This window comes from Cebus imitator, unplaced genomic scaffold (genome assembly GCF_001604975.1).
Source record: "Cebus imitator isolate Cc_AM_T3 unplaced genomic scaffold, Cebus_imitator-1.0 Scaffold159, whole genome shotgun sequence".
NCBI lineage: Eukaryota > Metazoa > Chordata > Mammalia > Primates > Cebidae > Cebus > Cebus imitator.
Window position 1 is genome coordinate 820,651 of NW_016107474.1, and position 23,154 is coordinate 843,804.

A 23,154-nucleotide genomic window follows, 5' to 3' on the forward strand; every position below is an offset into this window, starting at 1 on the left:
AAAAAAAAAAAAAAAAAAAAAAAGCCTGCAGCCCAGAGAAGATAGCCAAACAAAAAGGGCAAACTATCAGAAAATAAAGCAAAAAAACAAACAAAAAAAAACAGCAATGAAGACTGACTTCTAAAGAACTCAGTTTAAATTAGACTTAAGCATAATCTTAAGTGTCTGCTACAAAAGAAGGAAAACTGAACTGGCACAGTGACCACTAAAACATGAAGGATCTGGAGGGGTAGATTCAGTTATTCCCTCATCTCGTGTTGCTCGCGTTTTATTTTTCTTCCCAAATGCTCCATCTTGCCCTTAACCCTAGCACCTTCCATGGGTGATGGCAACCCCATTTGACATTGGTCATGGACACAGCCAGCCCTAGCTGGCGTGAGCACCGCTGACTGATAAGCTGGCTGTGGCACTACCATCCTTCTGAGTGGATTGCCAGGACTTTGGCTTCTCGTTTCTCCACCAGGATATGGGGACTCTTGGCCATGGGCTTTCCTTAGTTCCCTTGCTAATTTATGACCTAGAGGTTGAATGTGGTTGAGCAGCAGCAGGGTGAGAGAAAAGCCTGGTACTCCACCTGCCTAGACTGCTGAATGGCTGTGTCTTCAAGTTCAAAGTCTTGTCAAGGACCAACACACAGCTGAGGATTAATTAATGCTTACAGATCACCTTACAGAACCACTGTAATGATAAACACGAATGCCTCTGAATAACTATGAGTAAAGGCAACAGTGATTTTTGTTTTTTTCCTATTTAACATAGAGTAGAAAACATCTTCTAAATTAGCATATGCATCAAACTCCAGTAATTCCTCTTACATGTTTTAAAAAGTTGTTTGTTTCCTCCTGTGTAAGTAATATAAGTTCGTTTTATAAAACTGAAAATATTGTAAGCGTGAAGAATAAAAGTCACACCTACCTTCATCCTCTAAAGACGAATGCTGTTCACATGTGATTTGTTTCCTTTGGTAACTAGGAAGGAAGGTCTAATTATTTCCTAGTTTTGCATCCTTGTGATAATAATGCACATATATAGTGTTCATCCTTTGAAAATGTGTCTCCTGATTTGCTGTATAGAGGAAAACTAGGCGCATCAATTTGGTTGGATGTGACAGGGAAGGGGTACTAGAATATTTATCTACAAGCTGCCTGGCCTCACAAGCACAGTGTTTGCTGGGAGGGTCTCCATTTAAAGGGACCCTTGCAAATTATAAGCATGGGGAGGGTATTCAGTCCTTTTTCTGCTCCTAGGCATTACCACTGCCTGGAAAGTTCACTGTGGGGATGTTCTGCTGAAACCCTATCAACTCCAGTGGGGGTGGCACAAGGTTCAAGATGCCAAAGAAGAGACCTAGAGCCAGCAGTGAGACGAGGGGTTTGACTGGGTGCTTCCACACACGGGGGAGAGGGTCCATTGACGGTAGGCTGACAGGAGAACCACAGCCACTTGTTAAACGCATGCAGCTTATGTAGCATCTTCTATTAGTACCCTTTCCCAACATCCTTCACCTGGGAACTTTCATACAACCCATAAGTCAGGGCCTGGATCCGCTGTCCATGTTCCATGGGCCAGGCCAGGAGCTCAGATGTTCCTCATAGACAAGGGACTAGTCTCTGGATTGGCCACTCCCAGATTCCGTAGCTTGGAACAGTCATCCAGGTGCACCTGCTATACAGAGCCATTCTCAGGATCCGTGTACTTTATTGCTATCAGGTGCATTTACCATAGAGGGGAACTGTAAAAAGAGAAATGAAAAAAGCTCTGAAAATGTGTCTCCAGGTAAAGTGGCTGCATTTTCCAAAGAAAAACAAAAAAAGAGGTTTGTGTGACAGACTTTATTTTTCTTGTTGATTTGTGAGTTTATGAAGCATTTTACAATCGAATAAAAACAGGCAAATAACGTACTTCTTCACTCAAAGTGTTAATCAAGTGTCTTTTATGTTCCAAGCCCCAGAAATGTGAAGACAATAAGAAAGAAACAGCATGAGGGACAGTTACCACCATCCACAAAGGGGCAAGCTGTTCCCCTTGCTTCAGCAGAACTTGCAGGCGTGGAGGGTTAGAGCTCAGGTGGACGAGGTTAAGTCTGCATGGAGGGGGCAGGAGAAAGGGTCAGGGGAAGCTTCAGTGGGTAAGTCATCTCTGGCGCCAGGTCCGGGAAGATGAGGGCATTCCCAGCAGACTAGGTGGGGATGACCCTCCAGCTAAAGAAAGGTACAACTCAGAGGGCTGTGGCTTATGCTGTGTGTGGCTTATGCTGTGTGTGGCTTAGGATTGGAGAAGCAGGTGAAGATCTATCAAAGGAAAGTTCTGGGATTTTACCCTGAGGCAGTAGGGAGCCATTGCAAGTTTTTCTGGTTTTTTTGGTTGGTTGGTTTGTTTCGAGATGGAGTCTCACTCCATCATCCAGGCTGGAGTGCAGTGGCATGATCTTGGCTCACTACAACCTCCGGCTTCTCGGTTCAAGCAATTCTCCTGCCCCAGCCTCCCAAGTAACTGGACTACAGACATGGGTTAAGACACCCAGCTAATTTTTGTGTGTTTAATAGAGACAGGATTTCACCATTTTGGCCAGGCTGGTCTTGAACTCCTGACCTCCGGTGATCCACCCGCGTCAGCCTCCCAAAGTGCTGGGATTATGGGCATGAGCCACCATGCCAGGCCCATTGCAAGTTTTAATATGGGTATTTCCCCAGTCAGATGTGAGTTTGCATTTTAGAATGACCATTATGTTTGCAATTAGGACAGAAAATGGGATAAGAGAGAAATCAGAAACATGAAGGCCAGGGAGGCGACTAAGTAATATCATTTACTTATTCATTATGCAAATGTTTATTTAAAAGCCTACCACATACTGCATACTGTCCTAGGCCCTGAGGACAAAACAGGCAAAAGTAGCTACTTGAGATTTGAGTTAAGGAGCTGAGGATAGACGTTGGCAGAGGGGAGGAGGAAGGGGACTAGCTCTTACAGTGACTGTGACATGTGGAACTTGGTGACTGTGTCATTTTGATTCATCAGATTTATTTTGTATACAAGGAAAAGAGTAACTGATTAAAGTGCAATTCAAGAAAGTGTGAACCTACATGGAAGTACCAGAATATACGATGAAAAGCTGCACTCACACATGGCAGTGGGGGGTCCTGGATTGGATTTTGGATTAAAAAAGGATATTTGAGGTTGGATGTGGTGGCTCACGCCTGTAATACCTGCACTTTGGGAGGCCGAGGTGGGTGGATAACTAGGTCAGGAGTTGGAGATCACCCTGGGTGAAAACCCATCTCTACTAAAAATATAAAAAATTAGCCGAGTGTGGTGGCATGCACCTGTAGTCCCAGCTATTCAAGAGGCTGAGGCAGGAGAATCACTTGAACCTGGGAGGCAGAGGTTGCAGTGAGCCCAGATTGCACCACTGTACTCCAATCCCGGGCAAAAGAGCAAGACTCCATCTCAAAAAAAAGGATACCAGAAAAACTGACGAAATCTGAATCCATAAAATCTGGAGTCTTGTTAATAGTCAAATATCAGTGTTAATATAACAGTTATGACCAACGTCATAACTTTTTTTTTGTAAGTTATGTAAGATTTTTTTTTTTATGTAAGATGTCAACATTAGGGGAAATTGGATGAAAGGTTTCATGGGAACTCTGTACTATCTTTGTAACAGTTCTGTAAATCTAAAATTTACCCCCGAAGTTTATAAGTGGATACACACACATACACACCTCAGCCACATTGAGTAGAAATATAAGATTGTATAATATTTCATATATAATGATCCTGTTTATGTGAAACCATTCAAAGCTGCTATAGAGTCCATGAGTTCCTATGTATGTAAATACCCTAAAAACACATACAACGTGGTATCATTCATTACAACTGAGAATAGAGGTAGGCATGGGACTTTTCAGGGGAACAGAAGGGAATATTGGCTTTGTGTATATTGTGTCACATCTGTAAAAAGTATACAGTGAGAATGCCCTTGAAATCCGATCAGGGAGTCACTACCTGCTCCAGGCCTCAGTAACCTGCCCCTGCCAAGATGCAGAAGACAGTGGTCCCAGCTGTGCGATGCCACCCCCACGGCCAGCCAGGCAGCCTCTTTACCCAGGTATGTGGCAGGACGCCTGCGTGCTATTTACATGCCCCTCCAGAGTGTTGTCACCAGGTGCTTGAGTTCTTTCTCATCCTTAGCTATTTTTTTTCATTTCAACTCAGAGGACAAGAAAAAAAAATCCCATTGTGAAAAGAGGTGTTGAATGACAAAGAATAATAGGAAAGCCTCGCTAATTGTGAAGCCTGCTATGGAGTATATAATGGGCCTTAACAGCTGCTGCAACTCGGGCAGGGTTTGCTTTCACCAGCGGAGTGCACTGGATTTCTTATATTTCATCACATTAAACAACAACAAAGGGGCTGCTGGCTCAGCTGCTGCAGCTGTAGAATTTCCAGGAGTTTAGCACAGCGTAATAAAGGTGGTCTGCAAACATACTTGGTTTGCATGGGATGGTTTTGAAGCATGGCTGAGTGTATCCTTGGGTCACGGTCATTGCATACCTCCCATTCCCCAGCTTATGAGGTTGGAATATCTTGGGGTCCCTGTGAAAAGGCAGCTAGGCACAAAGAAGCCAGAGACGTGGTGGGTAATTTGGGGGGCTTTAGCTTCCTCCTGGATTGAAACTGAGCCAAGACACCTACTCTTCCCCTGAAGAGTGAGTATCCACACTCCACTTTCATGGTTTCCTCTCCAAGGTTCCTCCAAACGGTGGAGTGCCTATGACACACGTAGAGATATTGGTCTAGTGCCTTTAAGAGAAACCAACTCTGCTTTCTGAGGTCTTAGAAACAGGTTTTTAAAAGAGTTCCTGTTAGTGTTATATGTTTAAAATAGGTCTCAGAAGAAGGTGGCAAACAGACCCAGCCTATTTTTAGCAGAGGGCTCCAAACAGTAGCGGTGGAAACCAGCATCAGTGATACTGAACAGGATGGTGCTGAAATCTGCCCAAAGCAGTTGTCTTCAAACTTGGTTATGCATCATAATCACCTGGGGAGGGGAACTGTTAAAGCTCAGATTGCCAGCAATTCTCCCCCTACCCTGATTTCTGATTCCAGAGGCTTGGGTGAAGCCAGGAAATTTGCATTTTTAGTGAGTTCCCAGTGATGCTGATACTGTTCCAGTGAATCACATCTTGAGACCAGTTATTCTAGAGAAGGCAGGGTCCCTACTGGAAGGGAAAGGGACCCCCCTCACTTCCCTGTGTTGGTGGTCCCATAGGGCCTGTCAGTCTGGGAACACCATCTTTGGCTGTGAATGCTCCTTCAAAGTGGACACAGCTCTGGGGAGCAGGAGTCAGGTTCAGCAGCCACATGCTTAAGAACACAAAAAGTTGGAGAGACAGAGAAGAGAGCCAGATGTGTGGAGTGCTAAGCAGGGGTCCTCACAACGGGCGATGGCTTCTTTCCTAAGGAATAAGTCATTTCAATTCATCAGCGAGTGCCAACTCAGCTAGGTCCTCCTCTAAGACCTTGTTTCTGTACCATCAAGTAGCTCAAGCTCTCTGAGAAGGAAAGAAAATGATTGACATCCACCCTTGCCAGCAGAAGGGAAAGTTGCCATGTGATTATTTCTGGGTCTAGAATGCAGCTTTCTGTGCTGAGTGGCAGGTAGAGAAATGGGAGGGTGGTGGTGGTGTTTGGTCCCAAGAGGCGCATTCCCCCACCCCCTCCTTGTTTCTTCTAGAAGGTCTGGATGCTGTGTTCCCAACTTCTTCTGAGCGGAGAAGGGTCAAGAAAAGATAATAAAGAGCCCAGAAGGCTTCTGCTGGCAGGTGCTCACCATCTGGGCCTGTGTCTGGCTGATGTACAGGTCAGAGAAACCCCTTCTTGGGAAGCATGATTGCCTCATAGCTCTTGTGGAATTCCCATGTTAGTTTCTCATGAGAATGCATCCTGCATTAGTAAGTTCTTCAGAAAGGACCTGCTCATCTCAGGTGTGCTTAGGAGAACAAGAGGAAGAAGGAGTTTCAGTTCACCTTTGGGCAGAGGTGGTGAATAAGGCAAAGAAGGGTGAAACAATAATGATGGAAGTGACAGAGAAGAGCCGATTGTGCTTGGTGACCCCTTCCCACACGGGGAACTGTTTCCAGAGCACTGCTTTTCTGGGAGGTCTGTGAATTTTGTTATTAAAAAGGAAACCTAGGCTGGGCATGATGGCTCACACTTGTAATCCCAGCACTCTGGGAGGCTGAGGCGGATGGATCTTCTGAGGTCAGGAGTTTGAGACCAGAGTGGCCAACATGGGGAAACCCCATCTTTACTCAAAATATAAAAGTGAGGTGTGCTGGCACATACCTGCAGTTCCAGCCACTCAGGAGGCTGAGGCAGGAGAGTCACTTGAACCTGGGAGATTGAGGTTGCAGTGAGCCAAAATTATGTCACTGCACTCCAGCCTGGGTGACAGAATAAGATTCCATCTCAAAAAATAAAAATAAAAAAGGAAACCACCTATTCCCTCAGAAAAAGACAGAGATACCAGTCTTACCCATTAACAACAGTGTAATTTTGTTGTGAGGATTACTATTAATATTGGAATTATTGGCTATGATTAACTGAGCCCCGTCTGTGTGCCAGGACATGTACTTTATAGGTGCCATCTCATTAAAGCCTCAGCAGTTCTGGGAAGTAAGTGGTACACTTTGAAGATGAGATGATAGACCATGTTCATGGTCACACAGTGGATCACTGGGAAAGCTGGGATTGCAACATACATCTGTCTAATCAGTGGAGTTCATTCTCGCTAGTTGCCGGGCACTGGGATCCAGTGGTTAGCCCAGTAAGCTGTGGCTCTTGATCTCATGGGGCTTCCAGGCAGCTGGTAGGGGGTCAGCGGAAAAATACCAGTTGGATTAAATCAAGTCAAGCAGTGACTGAAAATTATTTTCATCAGAAGGTATCACATACCTTATTTTTAATCTTCCTTTATATCCAGTTTTCAGTTACTCTTAAAAATACAAACAGATGTAACTGGCATTTAGTCAACACTCAATGTATTTTTATAAATAATTTTTTTAATCTAGGAAAAAAACTGTAATGCCATATGGAGCTATGCCTTGCTTGCAGTGATCCTGCCGGATGAACCCTGACATGAATTTCATGCTGCCTTAGGCACCAGTGACACCTGGTGTCAGGCCTCGGAATTGCAGGCTTGCCTCATAGTGGGGGATTCATTTACACTAGGATAAGGCAGGTTTCCTGTCCTAGCCACCTAACCCTTCAGGCGCTGTTGAGTGTGTTTCAGTAGGGGCCTGCTCATTTGTAATTTGGTGACAGCTGGATCTGTATCAGCTTTCATATATGTGTGTGTGTGTATATATGTATATATATGTGTGTATATATATACATATGTGTATATATATGTATATATATGTGTGTATATATATACATATGTGTATATATATGTATATATATATATGTGTGTGTGTGTATATATATATATATATATATATATTGTGTTTTAGGTTTTGGGGTACATGTGAAGAACATGCAAGATTGTTGCATAGGTCCATGCATGGCAATGTGGTTTGCTGCCTTCCTCCCCTTCACCTATATCTGGCATTTCTGTCCTGAAAGACTATTGTGTTCGTGACCTTTAAATTGCTTTGTTATAATCAAATATTAACCTTTGAAGGTTCTGATGATAAAGTGACATAGATGAATACTTGAAGGTATTCATCTGAGAATCCACTTATACCAGTAAGAATTCTCTTTAGTTGCACATCCTCATAAAAAGGTCATCCATACTTTGACCCCTAACTACTTCTCAGCCTAATCCTCTACATGCTTAAGCATATGCCGGTAACTCATGATTTCTGAAACTGTCCAGGCTTTTTCTTGTCTGCCTACTGCCTTTGTCTGTGCCTTTCTGTTCCCTCTGCCTGGAACTACTCCCCTCCACCTTTCCCTTCCCATTTTATTCTTTAAACGTGAAATCAAGGTGACGTATTGTAGGAAAATTCCATAAAGTAAATTCAGAAATGACAGTGTTGTATGTTGTATTGCAGTGTCTCCAGTGAAATGGAAGATGTGATTTTGAACCCATTTTTATCTCTTTAATAGCTTCGGCCATGGCCAGCTTGCTTAATCATTCCATCTCAGTGGTTTCGTCCATTAAGTGGAAATAATAATGTTCCCTGTCCCCAGCATTGAAAAAATATATATATATATATATGCCCCTAAATTGATGTTTATATGTATACATAGCATATATATTTTATATATTATATATATTTAATACATAGGGGTTTAATATGTATAATATTTAGGGGTTTCATATATGTAAAACCCCTAAATTGAGATGTATATCTGTATATAATGTAGATACATATACATTTAATATCTATTAAACCCCTGTATATTACATACATAAAATATATAAATATATATAATGTATAAATATATAATATATAAACATATAATAAAAAGGTAATATATAAACCCCTATATATTAAATACATACATATATAAAAATATATATATATAAACTATATATTTAATATATAGAATTTTAATATATATTGTTCTGGGGTTATATACATATTATATATATATAAGCCCCCTACATAGATGTGTGTGTGTGTGTGTGTGTGTGTGTACATATATGTATGAACCTTTTCTGATGAAACAAAGTGCTTCCTCTGCCCCATGCTCAGTACCTAGTAGAATTGACAGGGCAGGTGACACTGTGGATTATTGGATATATGTAAATACATAGAATTTGGATTAATGCCCAGCACATTGTTTCCATTACCCCTTTTGTTTTGCTTGCAGATAATTTTTTTTAATGTTTTATGGAGTTAAAACTAATATAAATGTCCAATTTTGACTGAACTGGCATGATTGTCCTCCTTGATCCGTCGCTATATGTCACCCAAGTGCTCGTAAGCTTCTTCACTAATAGCTGCAAAGATGCGGGTATTAGGATGAACGGTGTTAGACGATGATGCTATTTCTGGCGGTTACTTTAGTCAAATCTGGGTTCATCAGGTACCTTTGTGCTGGCACCTGTGATTAGTGAATTGGTCGCAGAAGTATGTTTTCAATGTGCTTTCTGTGTGTTTTGCAGACAGTTTTAAATGTCGCTCTGTTTCTCTGACCAGGTAGTTGATAGTGACAGGCCAGAAAGGTCCAAGTTCCGGCTCACTGGAAAGGGAGTGGATCAAGAGCCTAAAGGAATTTTCAGAATCAACGAGAACACAGGGAGCGTCTCTGTGACACGGACCTTGGACAGAGAAGTAATCGCTATTTATCAAGTGAGTACCCCTCCCATGCCCACCCTGGGTGTAGAAATGTGGCTTTCAAAGATTGTTTTCTTCCCACTGAGCTCATTATTTCTGTGCCTCATCAAACCACGGACTGCATGGCTTTAGGGTGTTTCTATGGGAGCTGAAGTGGATGGAGTTGAACCCTGACAATGTAACAGTGAGGGGTCTCTACCTCATCAACAGAGCCCTCCAGGCCTGCATCAGACTTTGGGTACCAGAGACCAAGAAGGGAGACCCTGGGGACATCTCAGAGGATGTCAGAACCCTTAGGGCAACATATGGCTTCCCAGAGACCAGCTTGATCTGGAGCTGGAAGAGGTATAAACCCCAAGACCTGATATAATTAGCAAGGCACAGTTCGTAGGGTAGAAACAATTGCTAAATACTCAGCAATAAGGAGTAGCTAAATGATGGCAGATTTTGCAAGGCAGTTTTCTATAGCCATTTAAAATGCTTTTGAAGAAGTTATAGTTATATGGGAAAGACTGAAGATATTCAATGAAAACAACATACAGACACTTACAACATCCTCATTTCCAGTGGAGTATTTGCACATATCATGACGTGTATATGTTTAAGAAAACTGATAAAGGAAAATGGTTACGTTAATGGTTGTATTTGGAAGTGATTTATTTCTTTGGTTTTCTTACCTGTTTACATGCATTATTGTGAGTTTGCAGTGAGAAGAGACTATAAGGGCGTTGGAGGCACAAAGTGCTGGGCACACAGAGCTGCGGCATGATGGGAGGTGGAGCAGTCCCCACCCTCCAGCAGAACCCTTGCTGGGCAATGTGCTCAAAGGTCTGGGGTCCTGGGAGGATGCAGGTGCCTTCCAGGCTTCCATCTAAGAAGCCTTGCCAAAGGCTTTTCTGAGCATCTGCTGGGAGGGAAATCACCTGCCAGTGAGAACTGAAAAGTGAGCCATGTGTCCCAGCTTATACCCGAGGGGGAATCAGGAAGTGGAATAAATTGAATGTTGGTGCCCTCAGAAATACTCAGTTCCCACTGGCCTTGACAGTAACCAGAGGTGACCTGGCAGCTATTGGTGTCCAGCTGCTGTAAGAACAACCGGCACCAGGCCATGGGTAGCTGCCCTCTTCTCTTCCCATGCCGGTCATGGGAGTCTCCAAGAAAGTTCAGGTACAAGGAACTAAGGAAAGATACAATAAATCTCATAACTTCTTAGAAAAGTGATCAAGAGCTCTGGGGCCTGATATGATTTAGGGCTGTGACCCCAACCCCAGTCTCATCTTGAATTGTGACTCCGACAATTCCCACTTGTTGTGGGAGGGACCCAGTGGGAGGTAATTGAATCATGGGGGTGGGTCTTTCCCCTGCTGTTCTCGTGATAGTGAATAAGTCTCTCGATATCGGATGGTTTTACAAATGGGAGTTCCCCTGCACATGCTCTCTTTCCCACCATGTAAGAAGTGCCTTTGTTCTTCCTTCATCTTTTACCATGATTGTGAGACCTCCCCAGTCATGTGGAACTGTGAGTTCGTTGAACTTCTGTCCTTTATAAATGACCCAGTCCCGGTATATCTTTATTAGCAGCACGAAAACAGACTAATAGAGGATCTGAGATCTGCCATTCAGGTCTCAGCACTGCTGCATACTGAGCTGTGGGAGCTTGAGCAACCCTCTTACCCTGCCTGATGTTGGGATTCTTGTGTATAAAAAGTGAATAGAGCTGACACTTCTAGGGATTATAAAAAATGAAATTACTAATTTTTGCCAAAGAGCAATCGCTAAACAGCTAATGACATAGGGCTTGGGCTGCAGCTTGGAGCTTCTCATGCTTACAGTAGTTAAAAGCATGGATTCTGCACACAGCCAGATTGGCTGCATTAAATCACGGCTATCATGTACTAGGTGTGGGAGCTTGCCAAAGTGTCTGCCTCAACTTCCTAACCTGGAAAATGGGGAAAATAATGATGATGATCTCATGGGATTTCCTAAGGATTAAATGAGCTAATACAAGTCAAGTATTTAGAAAATGCCATAAACATAGTAAGCACTGTATGATCTTCCTACATGAGTGACCATAGTCAATGATATTAAAGGTGAAGGAAGGTAAATAAAAACCCGAAGGACTCGCAGTTACAGCCCAATCTCTCATCTGCAGTATGAACTTTCCTTGAATAATCTTGAGGTTTTACTGTAGTTCCATAGTCTACCTTATGGTATATTGATTGAGCAACTTATTTATTCTACATATATTTCACTGAGCATCTGTAGGGTGAGAGACACTCTTCAAGGTGGTAGGGGAATACAGCAGCAACAAGACACACTTGGTTCTCTGCTTCCATGTATCTTTCATTCTAGTTCTTTGTTTCAAAATATACCGGCTTGAATTCCTTTCTGTTGTGTGTAGGTGACAGGCCAGGAAGTTGTACGTTGTTGGTACAACCTCATTGGAAAGGCTGCTGGTACTTGGTAGAAATGCAGTTTCTTACACAAGTACTAGGGATACAACTGGCAGACTGGGGCTCAGCCCTGAGCAGTGCACTCTTCAATGGGCTCATGAGGGCCTGTTTTCTGATGTCATTTTCCTCTATGCCTCAGGCCCTTCAGTTCAGTCATTGTCCTGTTTCCCTCATGCCCTGGCTGAAGCTTCTTCCTCGAAGAAGCAAGTTTGAGGAAGCCTGATCACTCTGTGTTTGGTTCTCTTATTTTTAGACAATGAGAACTGGGTTACTTTCATGTTGGTCTACTTTGGGCACAGGAATGTTGCAATGTCAGTTCAAGTGCCTATTTAAGAGTAAGTTACTATTTTAGTTGTACAGTTAGATCCACGGTATTCATGGTAGTCAACGTGGTTGGTAGCAAATATGGTTCTTCAAAGAGCGGAATCATAGGTCTCCAAATCCGCATGTTTTAGTTTCTAGTCTTGCAAGTGTAAAAAGGAGAGAGCCTGTGGCTGAATGTGCTGCCTCTTCCTTGCTCCAGCGTTTCTGTTGTTTAACGTTAAATGCTACTCACATGGAAGTACATGTTAATGTGTTAACATTTTCCAAATCCAGCAAGAAACACTTTGATCTAAGCCTTGGGGATTTGTATGATAGGAAGTAATCTGGAATACATTTGTCCTTGGGCCCCTGAAAGTACAGCCTCACTGAAGCCCCTGTTTATTGAACACTGCATGGCAGGTATTGTGCTAAACACTTTGTATACGTTCTCTCATTTAATCCATTTCACGCAAGAGACTTAAGAAGTAAGTGTTAACACCATTTTACAGATAAGCAAATAACTGTTAAACAACTTTTTCAACGTCTCACAGCTGCCCTGTATTGGATTTGGAATCCATATCTGTTTTGTTTTTTTTTTTCCAGCTCCAAAGCCCTGCATTTTCAATCACTAAGAAATACTCCTCCTATTTTATTCCCAAGTAGAGTTTAGGTCTAATCTGCAATTTCCTTAGCCCCTTTCCTAGGAACTCTGCTTACTGAGGCTGGGAAGGGAGTTCGACTGGCTGGGTGATCTATTACTTTTTAAAACCATCCCTTTCCATGACCCACTGCCACCCTGTCACTCCTCCCTGCCTCAGGCTCCAGAAGAGCTTCCCATGCTTCTGACCCAAAGTAGCACCTGGCAAAATAATTTATCTCTTGCAGTATTGGAAGCTGACATATTAATGCAAAGCCTCCTGAAATATTACTCATTATTATGCATTTTGCCAGCATTTGAGTGATTTGTGAACTCTTCATTGGAATAAAGTACTGTAAATGATTCATGAATGACCAAGTTTATGAAATTCTATAAAAATATTAGCAGGTGGTAATGATGCCCTCACACTGCAAATATGATCTACTGACTGCAAATTTGCCAATATGGGATGACAGGAGTTGAGTGGGAGACAGTCTGTTAGGCAGGTGGGGCGGGGGGAAGATGGCGGGTTGGGGATGGGCTCTGCAGGAGGTGCAGGGCAAAATAGGCAGCAGGATCAGGACCATGGTAGCCAGCAGGTGTCTTTGGCAGGAGACCTTCACACTGATCTGTTGTCCAGTGGGAGATGCTCAGATAACTGGGGATGTCAGAGCTGGGTAGGAGAAGAGAGGAACATATGGAAGAAGAGGCAGAACTATCATTTATTGAGCATTTATTAAGTGCCCAAAAATTCCCTAGGTTCCTGACATACACAAACCCATGACAATGATTATCTTATCTTGACTGATGAGTAGGATGAGGGCTAAACAGGTTCCCAAGATACATTTTTTACTTTTACCGTTGGGGTGAACATGTCTTCAACATTTACAATGTGCCAAGTCTCCATGCCAAGTACTCAAATGATGGTCTCAACTCATCTTCATAAAGATAACCTTGATACATCTATCACACTCAATCTTAGAACAGGGAACTGGAACCACCTGTGTTTCTGGGCTCAGAACATGGACAGGGCCTCACTGTCACCTTCTGTGTATTTTCTCACATTTCATACTATATAACTTGCTCTTTTTGGAGCCAATTTCTTGGTCAAGTTTTGAATTTGTGGTCAAGAATGTTGTCATAAAATTGAAATACAATTGGCAGTCAGAGGTACGTTCGCTCATATATTTTCTTTCATTAAGTGGCTCTGCCCCAATTCTAACCCATCTGTAGCTTCATGACAACTTCGCAGAAGATACTTTAAAGGGAAAAATGCTGCTGTGGAAATAGGTGTATCATAACGTTAGTGCTCTTAAGATGATTGGGAGACATACATGTACCTGTATTCGAGAGTTACATAAGTGATTACCCTGGCTATAATAATATCCTTGTTATGAACAAATGATGCACACATTATTGTACTACCCCTGATTTGATTTGTACTGGGAATGGACCCTAGCCCTCACTCACAGGGACACTCTACCTAAGTCTTCTTTGCCATCCACTCTGGTCTCCCCCATGGCTTCCTTTCTTAGCCTGGGTTCCTGGTGGCAATCAACAAAATCACCTCCAAGTAGTTTACAAACAAAGAGACTTATTAAAGAGTGCAGGTAGCCAGTAGGATTGCCAAAAGTGCCAAGTAATCTAGCTTACCAGGCCAGATAATGTGGTGCTATAGGAAATACTCAGTCATATATGATACTATTCCAGGGAAAGGTTTTTCAACAATGACATTATTGAAATTTGAGTCTGGGCAATTCTTTGTTATGGGGCACTGTCCTGTGAAGTGTAGGATGCTTAGCAGCTCCAGTGGCTCCTAACAACTAGATGCCATAGCACCCCGCCCCCCACCTAATCTTGACAATCAGAAATGTCTTCAGATAATGCCAATTGTCCTATGAGGGGCAAAATTGCTTCCTTTTGAGAACTGTTGCAGAAAAGTGTCATAGTCCATTTTGTACCGCTGTGACAAAATATCTGAGCCTGGATGTTTATCAAGAGCAGAAGCTTATTGACTCTTACTTCTAGAGGCTGGAAAATCCAAGTAGACACCAGCAGGTTTGGTGTCCTGAAAGGCCATTCTCTTCTTCCAAATGGTGCCTTGCACCCTGCTCCCTCCAGAGGAAAGGAAGGCTGGGTTCTCACATGGCACAAAGTGGAAGGGCCAAAAGAACACCTACTTCTGAAAGCCTTTTAAATTAAGGCATCACATCTACTTATGAGGGTGGAACATGCATGCCCTAATCACCTCTAAAGGCCCCCACCTCCCAGCACCATTACATTGGCTACTAAATTACAAGAGTTTTGGAGGGCTGAGACATTTCAACCATAGCAGAGTCAGTGTTGCTGCTACCTCTTCCTGCCACTTTGCTTTGATGCTCACAACTGGATATGGCAGCTCTGCTTTGGCTATACAAAAGAGCCAAAGACTCTGCCATGCCCAGAACCTCTGACCTGCAAAGCACACCTGTGACCTTCTGCCACTCACTTCCATCCAGTCTCATGCTGGTGCATCTGCAGGAAGAGCCTAGATCATAAGCAGGATTTAGCTGCAAAAGAGCTGGGTCAACATCATTTTTCATTTTTCCAGCTCCCCGGTACACGGAAGTGTTCTAGCCAGTGGACTGAAGTGGTTGTTGTCATCCACCACATTGTCATATCATGAGGGCAAATTTTTTTTAATTCCATAGGTTTTGAGAACCAGGTGGTATTTGGTTGCATGAGTAAGTTCTTTAGTGGTGGTTTGTAAGATTTTGGTGCACCCATCACCCGAGCATTATATACTAAACCAAGTTTATAGCCTTCTATTCCTCATTCCCTTCCTACCCTTCCCCTCCAAGTTCCCAAAGTCCGTTGTAGCCTTCTTTTGCTTTTACATCCTCACAGCTTAGCTCCCAATTATGAGTGAGAACATACGATGTTTGGTTTTCCATTCCTGAGTTACTTCGCTTAGAATGATAGTCTCCAGTCTCATCCAGCTTGCTGCAGATGCCATTAATTCACTCATTTTTATGGCTGAGTAGTATGCTAGCATCCACACACACGCACACATATATACACCTATATATATGGTACATATATACACCTATATATATGGTACATATATACACCATATATATATGGTACATATATACACCATATATATATGGTACATATATACACCTATATATATGGTACATATATATATATACACATACACACACACATACACACACACACACACACACACACACCACAGTTTTTGTTTGTTTTTTCATTTATTTGGAGACAAAATCTCACTCTGTTGCTTGGGATGGAGTGCAATGGCTCAATCTTGGCTCATTGCAAGCTCTGCCTCCCAGGTTCAAGCGATTCTCCTGCCTCAGCCTCCCGAATGGCTGGGATTGCAGGCACTTGCCACTACGCCCAGCTAATTTTTTGTGTATTTAGTAGAGATGGGGTTTCATCATGTTGGCCAGGCTGGTCTCATACTCCTGACCTCGTGATTTGCCCGCCTCCGCCTCCCAAAGTGCTGGGATTACAGCTGTGAGCCCCTGTTCCCGGCCCACACCGCAGTTTCTTTATTCACTCATTGATTCATGGGCATTTGCGCTGGTGCCACATTTTTGCAATTGAGAATTCTGCTGCTATAAACATGTATGTGCAAGTATCTTTTTTGTATAATGACTTATTTTCCTCCAGGTAGATACCCAGTAGTGGGACTGCTGGAGTGCTATTTTATTCCAAGTGAGAGCCTGTCAGTGAGGAGCTTAGTAACCCAAGGGCAGGTAACCAGCTCACACCTAGGAGAGTGTGGCTTCAAACCTGGATCTTACCTTCTCTCATCATTATAATCCCATCAATCAATGACACACACATGGCCTAGGTAAGAGTCCTGAGTGGGGCAAACAAGGAATTTGGGGTTAAATTCCAGACTTTGGAGCCAGACCTGCAGATGGAAGAATCCTGACTCTCCTATCGCATGAACCTTATGAAATTGCCATTCTTACAGGTGAAAAAAAGGGTGAACATTAGCAATTTCATGGTTCATTCTAATACTCTGACACCTTTACCAAGTTATTTCTCAGCCTCTGTTTTCTCATTTTTAGAATGACAGCGAGATTACAGTATCATCTCCTAACAGTGTTATAATTAGTGTTTATCACTCAGCCGAATCACTTAGTAAGTGTTCTGGAATTGGGAGCCATGCTGCCACATATTGGTTTTATAGTTTAAGCTCCCTGCAGGTAAAATGAAGTTGAAAGCACTTGTGAGGGGGCAGCTGGCAGGTAAACAGCTGAATGTCAGTAACTCTCTGTAGAAGGGACTCATCTTACTGGGCAGTTTCAAAGTGTGGCGCCAGACTAACAGCATCACCTGGGAACTTGTTAAAGATGGAAAATCTTAGGTCCCTTCCCAGGCCTGCTGGATCTCGGGGTGGGTCTCGCCAGCCGGGTTTTAACAAGCCCTCCAGGTAATTCTGAGGCTTACTGCAGTTTGGGGACCACAGGGCTAAATGCTCACACTCCTGGGTATTAACATCATGGCAGGTGACCTGATCGTTAATTGGCCTTGATGAAGGTGACCTTTGAACCAATTTCATTTCAGTTCTGGTGGGTAACATGTGCCTCAAGTGTGCTTATTTCTCCTGGTGCTCCGGTGTGCCATTTGAAAGCCTTCTACGTCCAATTCCAGCTCTTCCAAACTGCTTTCTTTTTGTGTCACTAACGGCACCTGAGAGCCAGGCAAATTTGCCCCAGGCTTCCTTGCTGCTTCCTGTCTAGACTTTGGATGACTGTTAAATGCCGTGTTACTGCGTGTTTGCTTGTTTCTCAGCCAGAGATGAAGATGTCCTCAGAAGACTGGAGCTGAAACAGGCTGATATGATTCCCGATAGGGGGGAATTGGCCTTGGGGTCGACAGAACCAGCCTTATCTGCCTTAGTCAATCTGTGACCTTGAAGAAGGCATTTGTGTTTCCTGAACTTTGTTGCACTTAGAATCACCTGGGGAGCTTTGAAAACCCTGAAACTCCAAACTAATTAAATCAGGCTGTCTCAGAATGTGACCAGGTGTCAGTATGCTTATAAAATTCTCCAAGTTTTTCCATTGTGAAACCAAGTTTGAGAACGGCTGTGTTACTATAACTCATCTACACCTCAGTTTGTTCATAGTTAGGAATTAATATAATGATACCAACCAGCTATGTGTGTTGTGATTATCAGGTGAGATAATGCAGGAGTTTGTAACACATAATAAAAGTCAAGATCTCCTTTCTCCCCAATCAACTGCTTGACTCTGAGCAAACATCTGAGACTAACTACTTTCTAATGCCTCCTTTGACACAAGCACTTAAAAACGGGAATTCAGAGAAACAGAATTTAATACACAAATGAATGCTTGTCTTCTGACTGCTTGAGAAAAAAAAATAATTCCAGGTTTTTTGGCAGCCTCCCCCGACCCCGGCACCTCTGAGCACCTCCACCTGACTTTTTCCAGTTCATCTCTTCACATTTCCAAGCTCTTCATTTTATTACAACCCGACCTTATCTGTCAGGTGCAGCTGACGAAACTGAGGCATGAGAGGTTAAACAGCCTTGCGGCGGCGGCCACATACCTAGATTAGACTGCTGACTTGCTTCTGACTGATTATTTATTTGGTCCACTAGGCAAAGCTGCTTCCTCACTCAGGGCTATGGAAACGTGTTTTTTTTTTTTTTTTTTTTTTTTTTTTTTTTTTTTTTTTTTTTTTTTNTTTCCCTGAACTTCATTAGCACAAACTCCTCAGAAGCGTTCAACTTAAATCTTGGCAGGTGGGAGAACCCCACATTCCTTAATTTTCTCTCCTCTGCCCCCACACTGGGCCTTGCTCCTGCAGCACCTGGCCTACACTTGGGACGTAGCACACATCCGTGGAATGAATGAATGGTGCAATGGCTACGTTTTCTTTTCTTTTTCTGCTTTAGTTGTCTAACTACAACCAAGTCTACTTCATCATGCTGCTTTTTCAAATGACTTGGTGGCATTTTTTTTTCCCCAAGGCGCTGAAGCATCACAATACATTGGAACTGGAAGAGCCTTAGACCCATTTTGTCCAGCCCAGCAGCCCAGCAAATTTACAAGGAACAAGTTAAATAACTGGGCAACTGCTCAGATTCCCAGAACTCGAGATTTTTTTGGATATGTAACTATCCCTCAGTGAGGACCATTGTGACTGACACTCTGGAACCAAATGCCCAAATGCAGGTGGGGGTGGCATCCATTTCAGCTCCCGCCACCCACTGGCCAGGTATTTGCCTTCAGCAATTGGCATAAAGATATATGTTTTTTTAATTTGGTAGAAGTGAGAAGGGGGAGGCAGAAGTGTGCTAGAGGTGTGGACTGGGAAGAGAGAGGAGCAAAAGAGGGGATACAGATAAGTTGTCCTGCTACGCTGGCACCTTGAAGTGGGTTGGAGACCCATGGGTTTGAGGACAGAAAACGATTGAAGTTATGTTTTATGAAATAGACTGCAAGATTGAAAGTGATGGCCAGAAGCTAATTAAATTGAGCACAAGCAATTGAGTTAGAACCCAGATTTAAGCACTCCGGCTGTGGGAACAGGTGGTCAAGGATCAGACAGCTGGAAAGAGAGACCACCCCTGAGACCTGCAGCCCCAGGCATGTCGCTGTGGTGACATTTCCTCACTGGCCCTGATGAGGGAGGAAGCAGCAGCATTTGGCACATGGTATGGAAGCTGACATTGATCAGGGTGTCCTTGTGAAGCCAACCTTGGGCCTCCCAGGAAATACCTGGGGAACAATGTTGTGAAGGGGACAGAGCTCCCCTGGAGCAGGTCGGAAGCTGGTGGTCCCTGTGATCAGGGAATCAAGGCAACTGTGCCCCATGTCATCATCCCATGCTGGGAAGCCAGCCCACCTCCACGTTACCCATTTCAATTCCAGCCTGCCCACTGCTTCCATTTTAATTGCGTAACTGCTCTGGATGTGAAATAGGGAAAACCTGTGGGCAAAACCCCAGGGTAAAAAGCACGTGGGGAGCATGCTTTTTGGCCAGCTGAGGCTTCTCTTCCACTCTACAGAAGTGGAAGAGCACGGGGGAGCAGCTGGAGACCATAGAACCAGTGTCCACGCCAGCAGCGCAAACTCAGCAGCCCCAGTGGGAAGGGGTTCAGCTTAACCTGGCAGTTGATGCATTCAAAGGACGTTGATCGGGTGCCCACTTGTGCCAGCCACGATTTCACAGTGCTGGGGATATAGCAGCAAACAACCACCAAATCCCTGCTTCATGGAACTCTGTCAGTCCACCAGCTTTAGTGAGTATGTGACAATCATGCGGCCGTAAGTGCTGGGAATAGACATGGAGCTGATAAAAGATACAGAGAGTGGCAGGAGACACTGGTTGGTCCAGAAGGCTTTTCTGGGAGGGGATGTTAGAAGAGAGGCCAGTTGGAAAGTCTCCTGAGGACAGGAATGAATGCTGTCATTACCTCTTACATACCCCTGATAGCAGTTCTCAACCACAGATGCTTCGGTCCCCTAGCAGGTGCATGGCAATGGGTCTGAAGATGTTTTTTGTTGTCACAACTGGGGGCTGTTACTGGCATCTGGTGGGTCAGGGATGCTGCTCAACATCCTGCCGTGCACAGGACAGTTCCCACGCGGCAGCAGGGCCCTGCTCTGCAGACTCCTTGCATGGAGTTGGCCACTCAGAGGCTCTAAGAGTATTTCATGGTTTGTTCCCTCAGTATTCATCAGGCTTGGATGGTCAGGAAGTCTGTCTTCATCTCTGAAGAAGTTATGGTTTTAGTTGTCACCACCACAAGGAACACTGTCTGTGAAGTCCACACGGTAGCTGGGGCTGTGATTTGTAAAAATTGATCATATTATCATGTGAGGAGGGTTCTGTTATAGGTTCAGCCTTCCAGAGGACATGAGGTCACAGCAAGCGCTCAAGAATGAGGAATAAGTCAGGGGAGATACGTGGACAGGGCAGGAAGGGTGCTGTGAGGACAGCAGACAGAGGAAAGAACTTATGGCACCTCCAGAGGAATGCATGCCCTTTAGGGCAGAGGAGGGCAGGGACATGGGGGAACATGAGTAGGGTAAAAGATGGGACTCACGCTAAGGAGTGAGCTTAGACAGGATACCCTTGTGGCAAAAGGAACAGACGATGGAGGATTTTAGGCTGAAAGTGAAATGATCAGATTCAGATTTTACAAGGACTAATGGGAGGCAGTGAGTTCTGTTGCTGGGTCTTTGAAGCCAGAGTAACATGCATCAGATAGGTCTTCCTGGGCGAAAACTGCATCTGGTTAGTGAATGGGATTAGTCCAAACTCATAGTGAAGATATTAAATCTACCTCAGGATGGAAAGAGTAGCAGGAATGGGGAATTGTGGGAGGAGGACAGGCCATGCAGGGCCTCACAGGGCAGAGTAAGGTGCTTAGATTTTATTCTAAGGAAGCCTCAGCCTTAGAGCGTTTTCAGAAAGGGAGTGACATCCAATTTGCATTTTAAGAAGATAAGATTTATTTAAGTCAACAATAACATTCAAATTGTCATGAAATAGAACTTAATTCAAAAATGCATTCATTTGTTGAGACTCCAGTACCTACCAGGCACTGGGGAAAAGAGATCAAAGATGAAAGCTTGCTTTCCCTGGAGCTCAGCCTTCAAGTTCCCTTCTACACATAGTAAACCAGAAAACCTTCATTTTTAAATTCACATGTTGAGGGGTGGGGAGCATTTTACGCACTAACTGGTTGTCCCCGTTTAGTCTGGCATAATTTCCATGCCAAGTAAATACTCTCTTTTAAAATTTTAATCTTTCAGCATTTTTTTTTCTTCTACAGGGGTTTATCAGTGGGGTCTCTCAAAATGTATTAAACACAGTTGGTCAGAACTGTTGATTTGTTTGATTGGTGTCTGTTTTAAGATCTTTATTATCGAGAAGGCTTATCTTTTCTCAATGAGGCATTAGGTAGCAAAAGAGATTATTTCCATATTTTTAGTTTGTCCAAAGGTGCAGATGTTTGCATACTGTGCTCCTTTAAGTCCACTTTGTCTGTTGGAAAGTCTGCAGGCCCATGATGAGGGACTCGCTTATAATTCTGTAACTTAGGAATACCTGTTCGTGTTTCTGCATATGGGACCAAACAGAGCCATGTTCAGTGTGCCAGACCAAACACTCTGAAACTAGGATGGAGTAAAAGCAAATTGGAGCATCACATCCTCGTTCAGTGATGGCTTAGCATGTAAAACATTATTGTGACTGGATTATCTGTGTTTGACACTAAGAGGCTGGAAGGAGAGCCCTGTGCTCTTCTGCAATTGATCATGTCATCCTTCGATGGATCATTAATAGCTGGGGAATAGCACATTTAAAAGTGATAGACCCAGAGCAGAAGTCTTGGCCACTGGCCATAAAGACTGAGAAAAAGAGGCAGCTGGCATTTTGCAATCAGTTGTTAATGCATTTTCTATTCCTTGTGAGTTTTTATTGCAGAACCTAATCATGAACTCTACTGAAGTCACATTAGTTCCTGTTCAGTGTTCCTTACCTCCTGTGATGTGAGGCTCTGGTAATTAGCAAGGCTGTTTCAGCTCCCAAATAAAAAGGAAATATATTTAGAAAATGTATGTGTTAACTCAGGAAAGCAGGCACAGGAAGGGGTGCATGACGTGTCTTTCTCTTGCTGATGTAGGCTGCAAGTCGAGGTGGAAGAAGTTCCAGATCATACTGTGTTCCCTCCCTGACACCCCCACAATCCTCTTGACTCCCTATACCCAAATATGGGATTATTTTTAGAAAGCTATCCTGGAGGGTATCAAGCTGAGAAGTTGAGTATTTCTGGGGAATGCCACAACGTGGATGGCATATTTGTGGGTCAGGCCAGGAAATCCAGGCCCTGAGATAGAAGGAAGGGGAAAGTGTGAAATCTGTATTTGGAATGTGAACCAAGCATGTGCCAGGACATATCTTGGACATACCATTTCCATCCAGAATGGTTGCTCCCTTCTTCCACATGTCTCCATCTTCCTCGGGCCTGACCTTCTCCCAGCTCTTTAGGCTTGAGCAAATGCCCAGAGCATAGCTTGGGGCTAGGATAGGAACAGGGAAGATACATGGAAATGAATAAGGAAGTCACGTTCTAGATAACTGGTACATCATGGCCCCTTCTTGTAGCAATCCCTTTCTCCATCCTCCACCCCATCCTCACTTGCCTTTCCTCCACAAACAATTCAGTTTAACTGTGTAGGTTGGATTATGGTATGCTGGTACCCTGGGATGATGGACAGTTGCCTTTCTATTGAAGGTCAGTCACAGAAAGAGCACCTCTGTGCTGGCAAATCTGCCAGGTGCAAGGCTCTCCGAGGGAATTGATGGGAGAAAAATTTTGGATTTTCTTTTTTTTTTTTTTTTTGAGACGGAGTTTCGCTCTTGTTACCCAGGCTGGAGTGCAATGGCATGATCTCGGCTCACCGCAACC

At 43.6% G+C, this 23,154-nt stretch overlaps 1 protein-coding gene across 2 annotated transcripts in view; it reads left to right on the forward strand.

The window, feature by feature from the left end:
• CDH13 (cadherin 13) overlaps positions 1–23,154 on the forward strand; it is a 1,196,315-nt gene that overhangs the window by 589,327 nt on the left and 583,834 nt on the right. For both annotated transcript variants that reach the window (XM_017543720.2, XM_017543721.2), the window contains exon 5: positions 9,153–9,305. In XM_017543720.2, the coding sequence (XP_017399209.1) occupies positions 9,153–9,305 (153 nt within the window). The remainder of the gene's footprint in view (positions 1–9,152; positions 9,306–23,154) is intronic.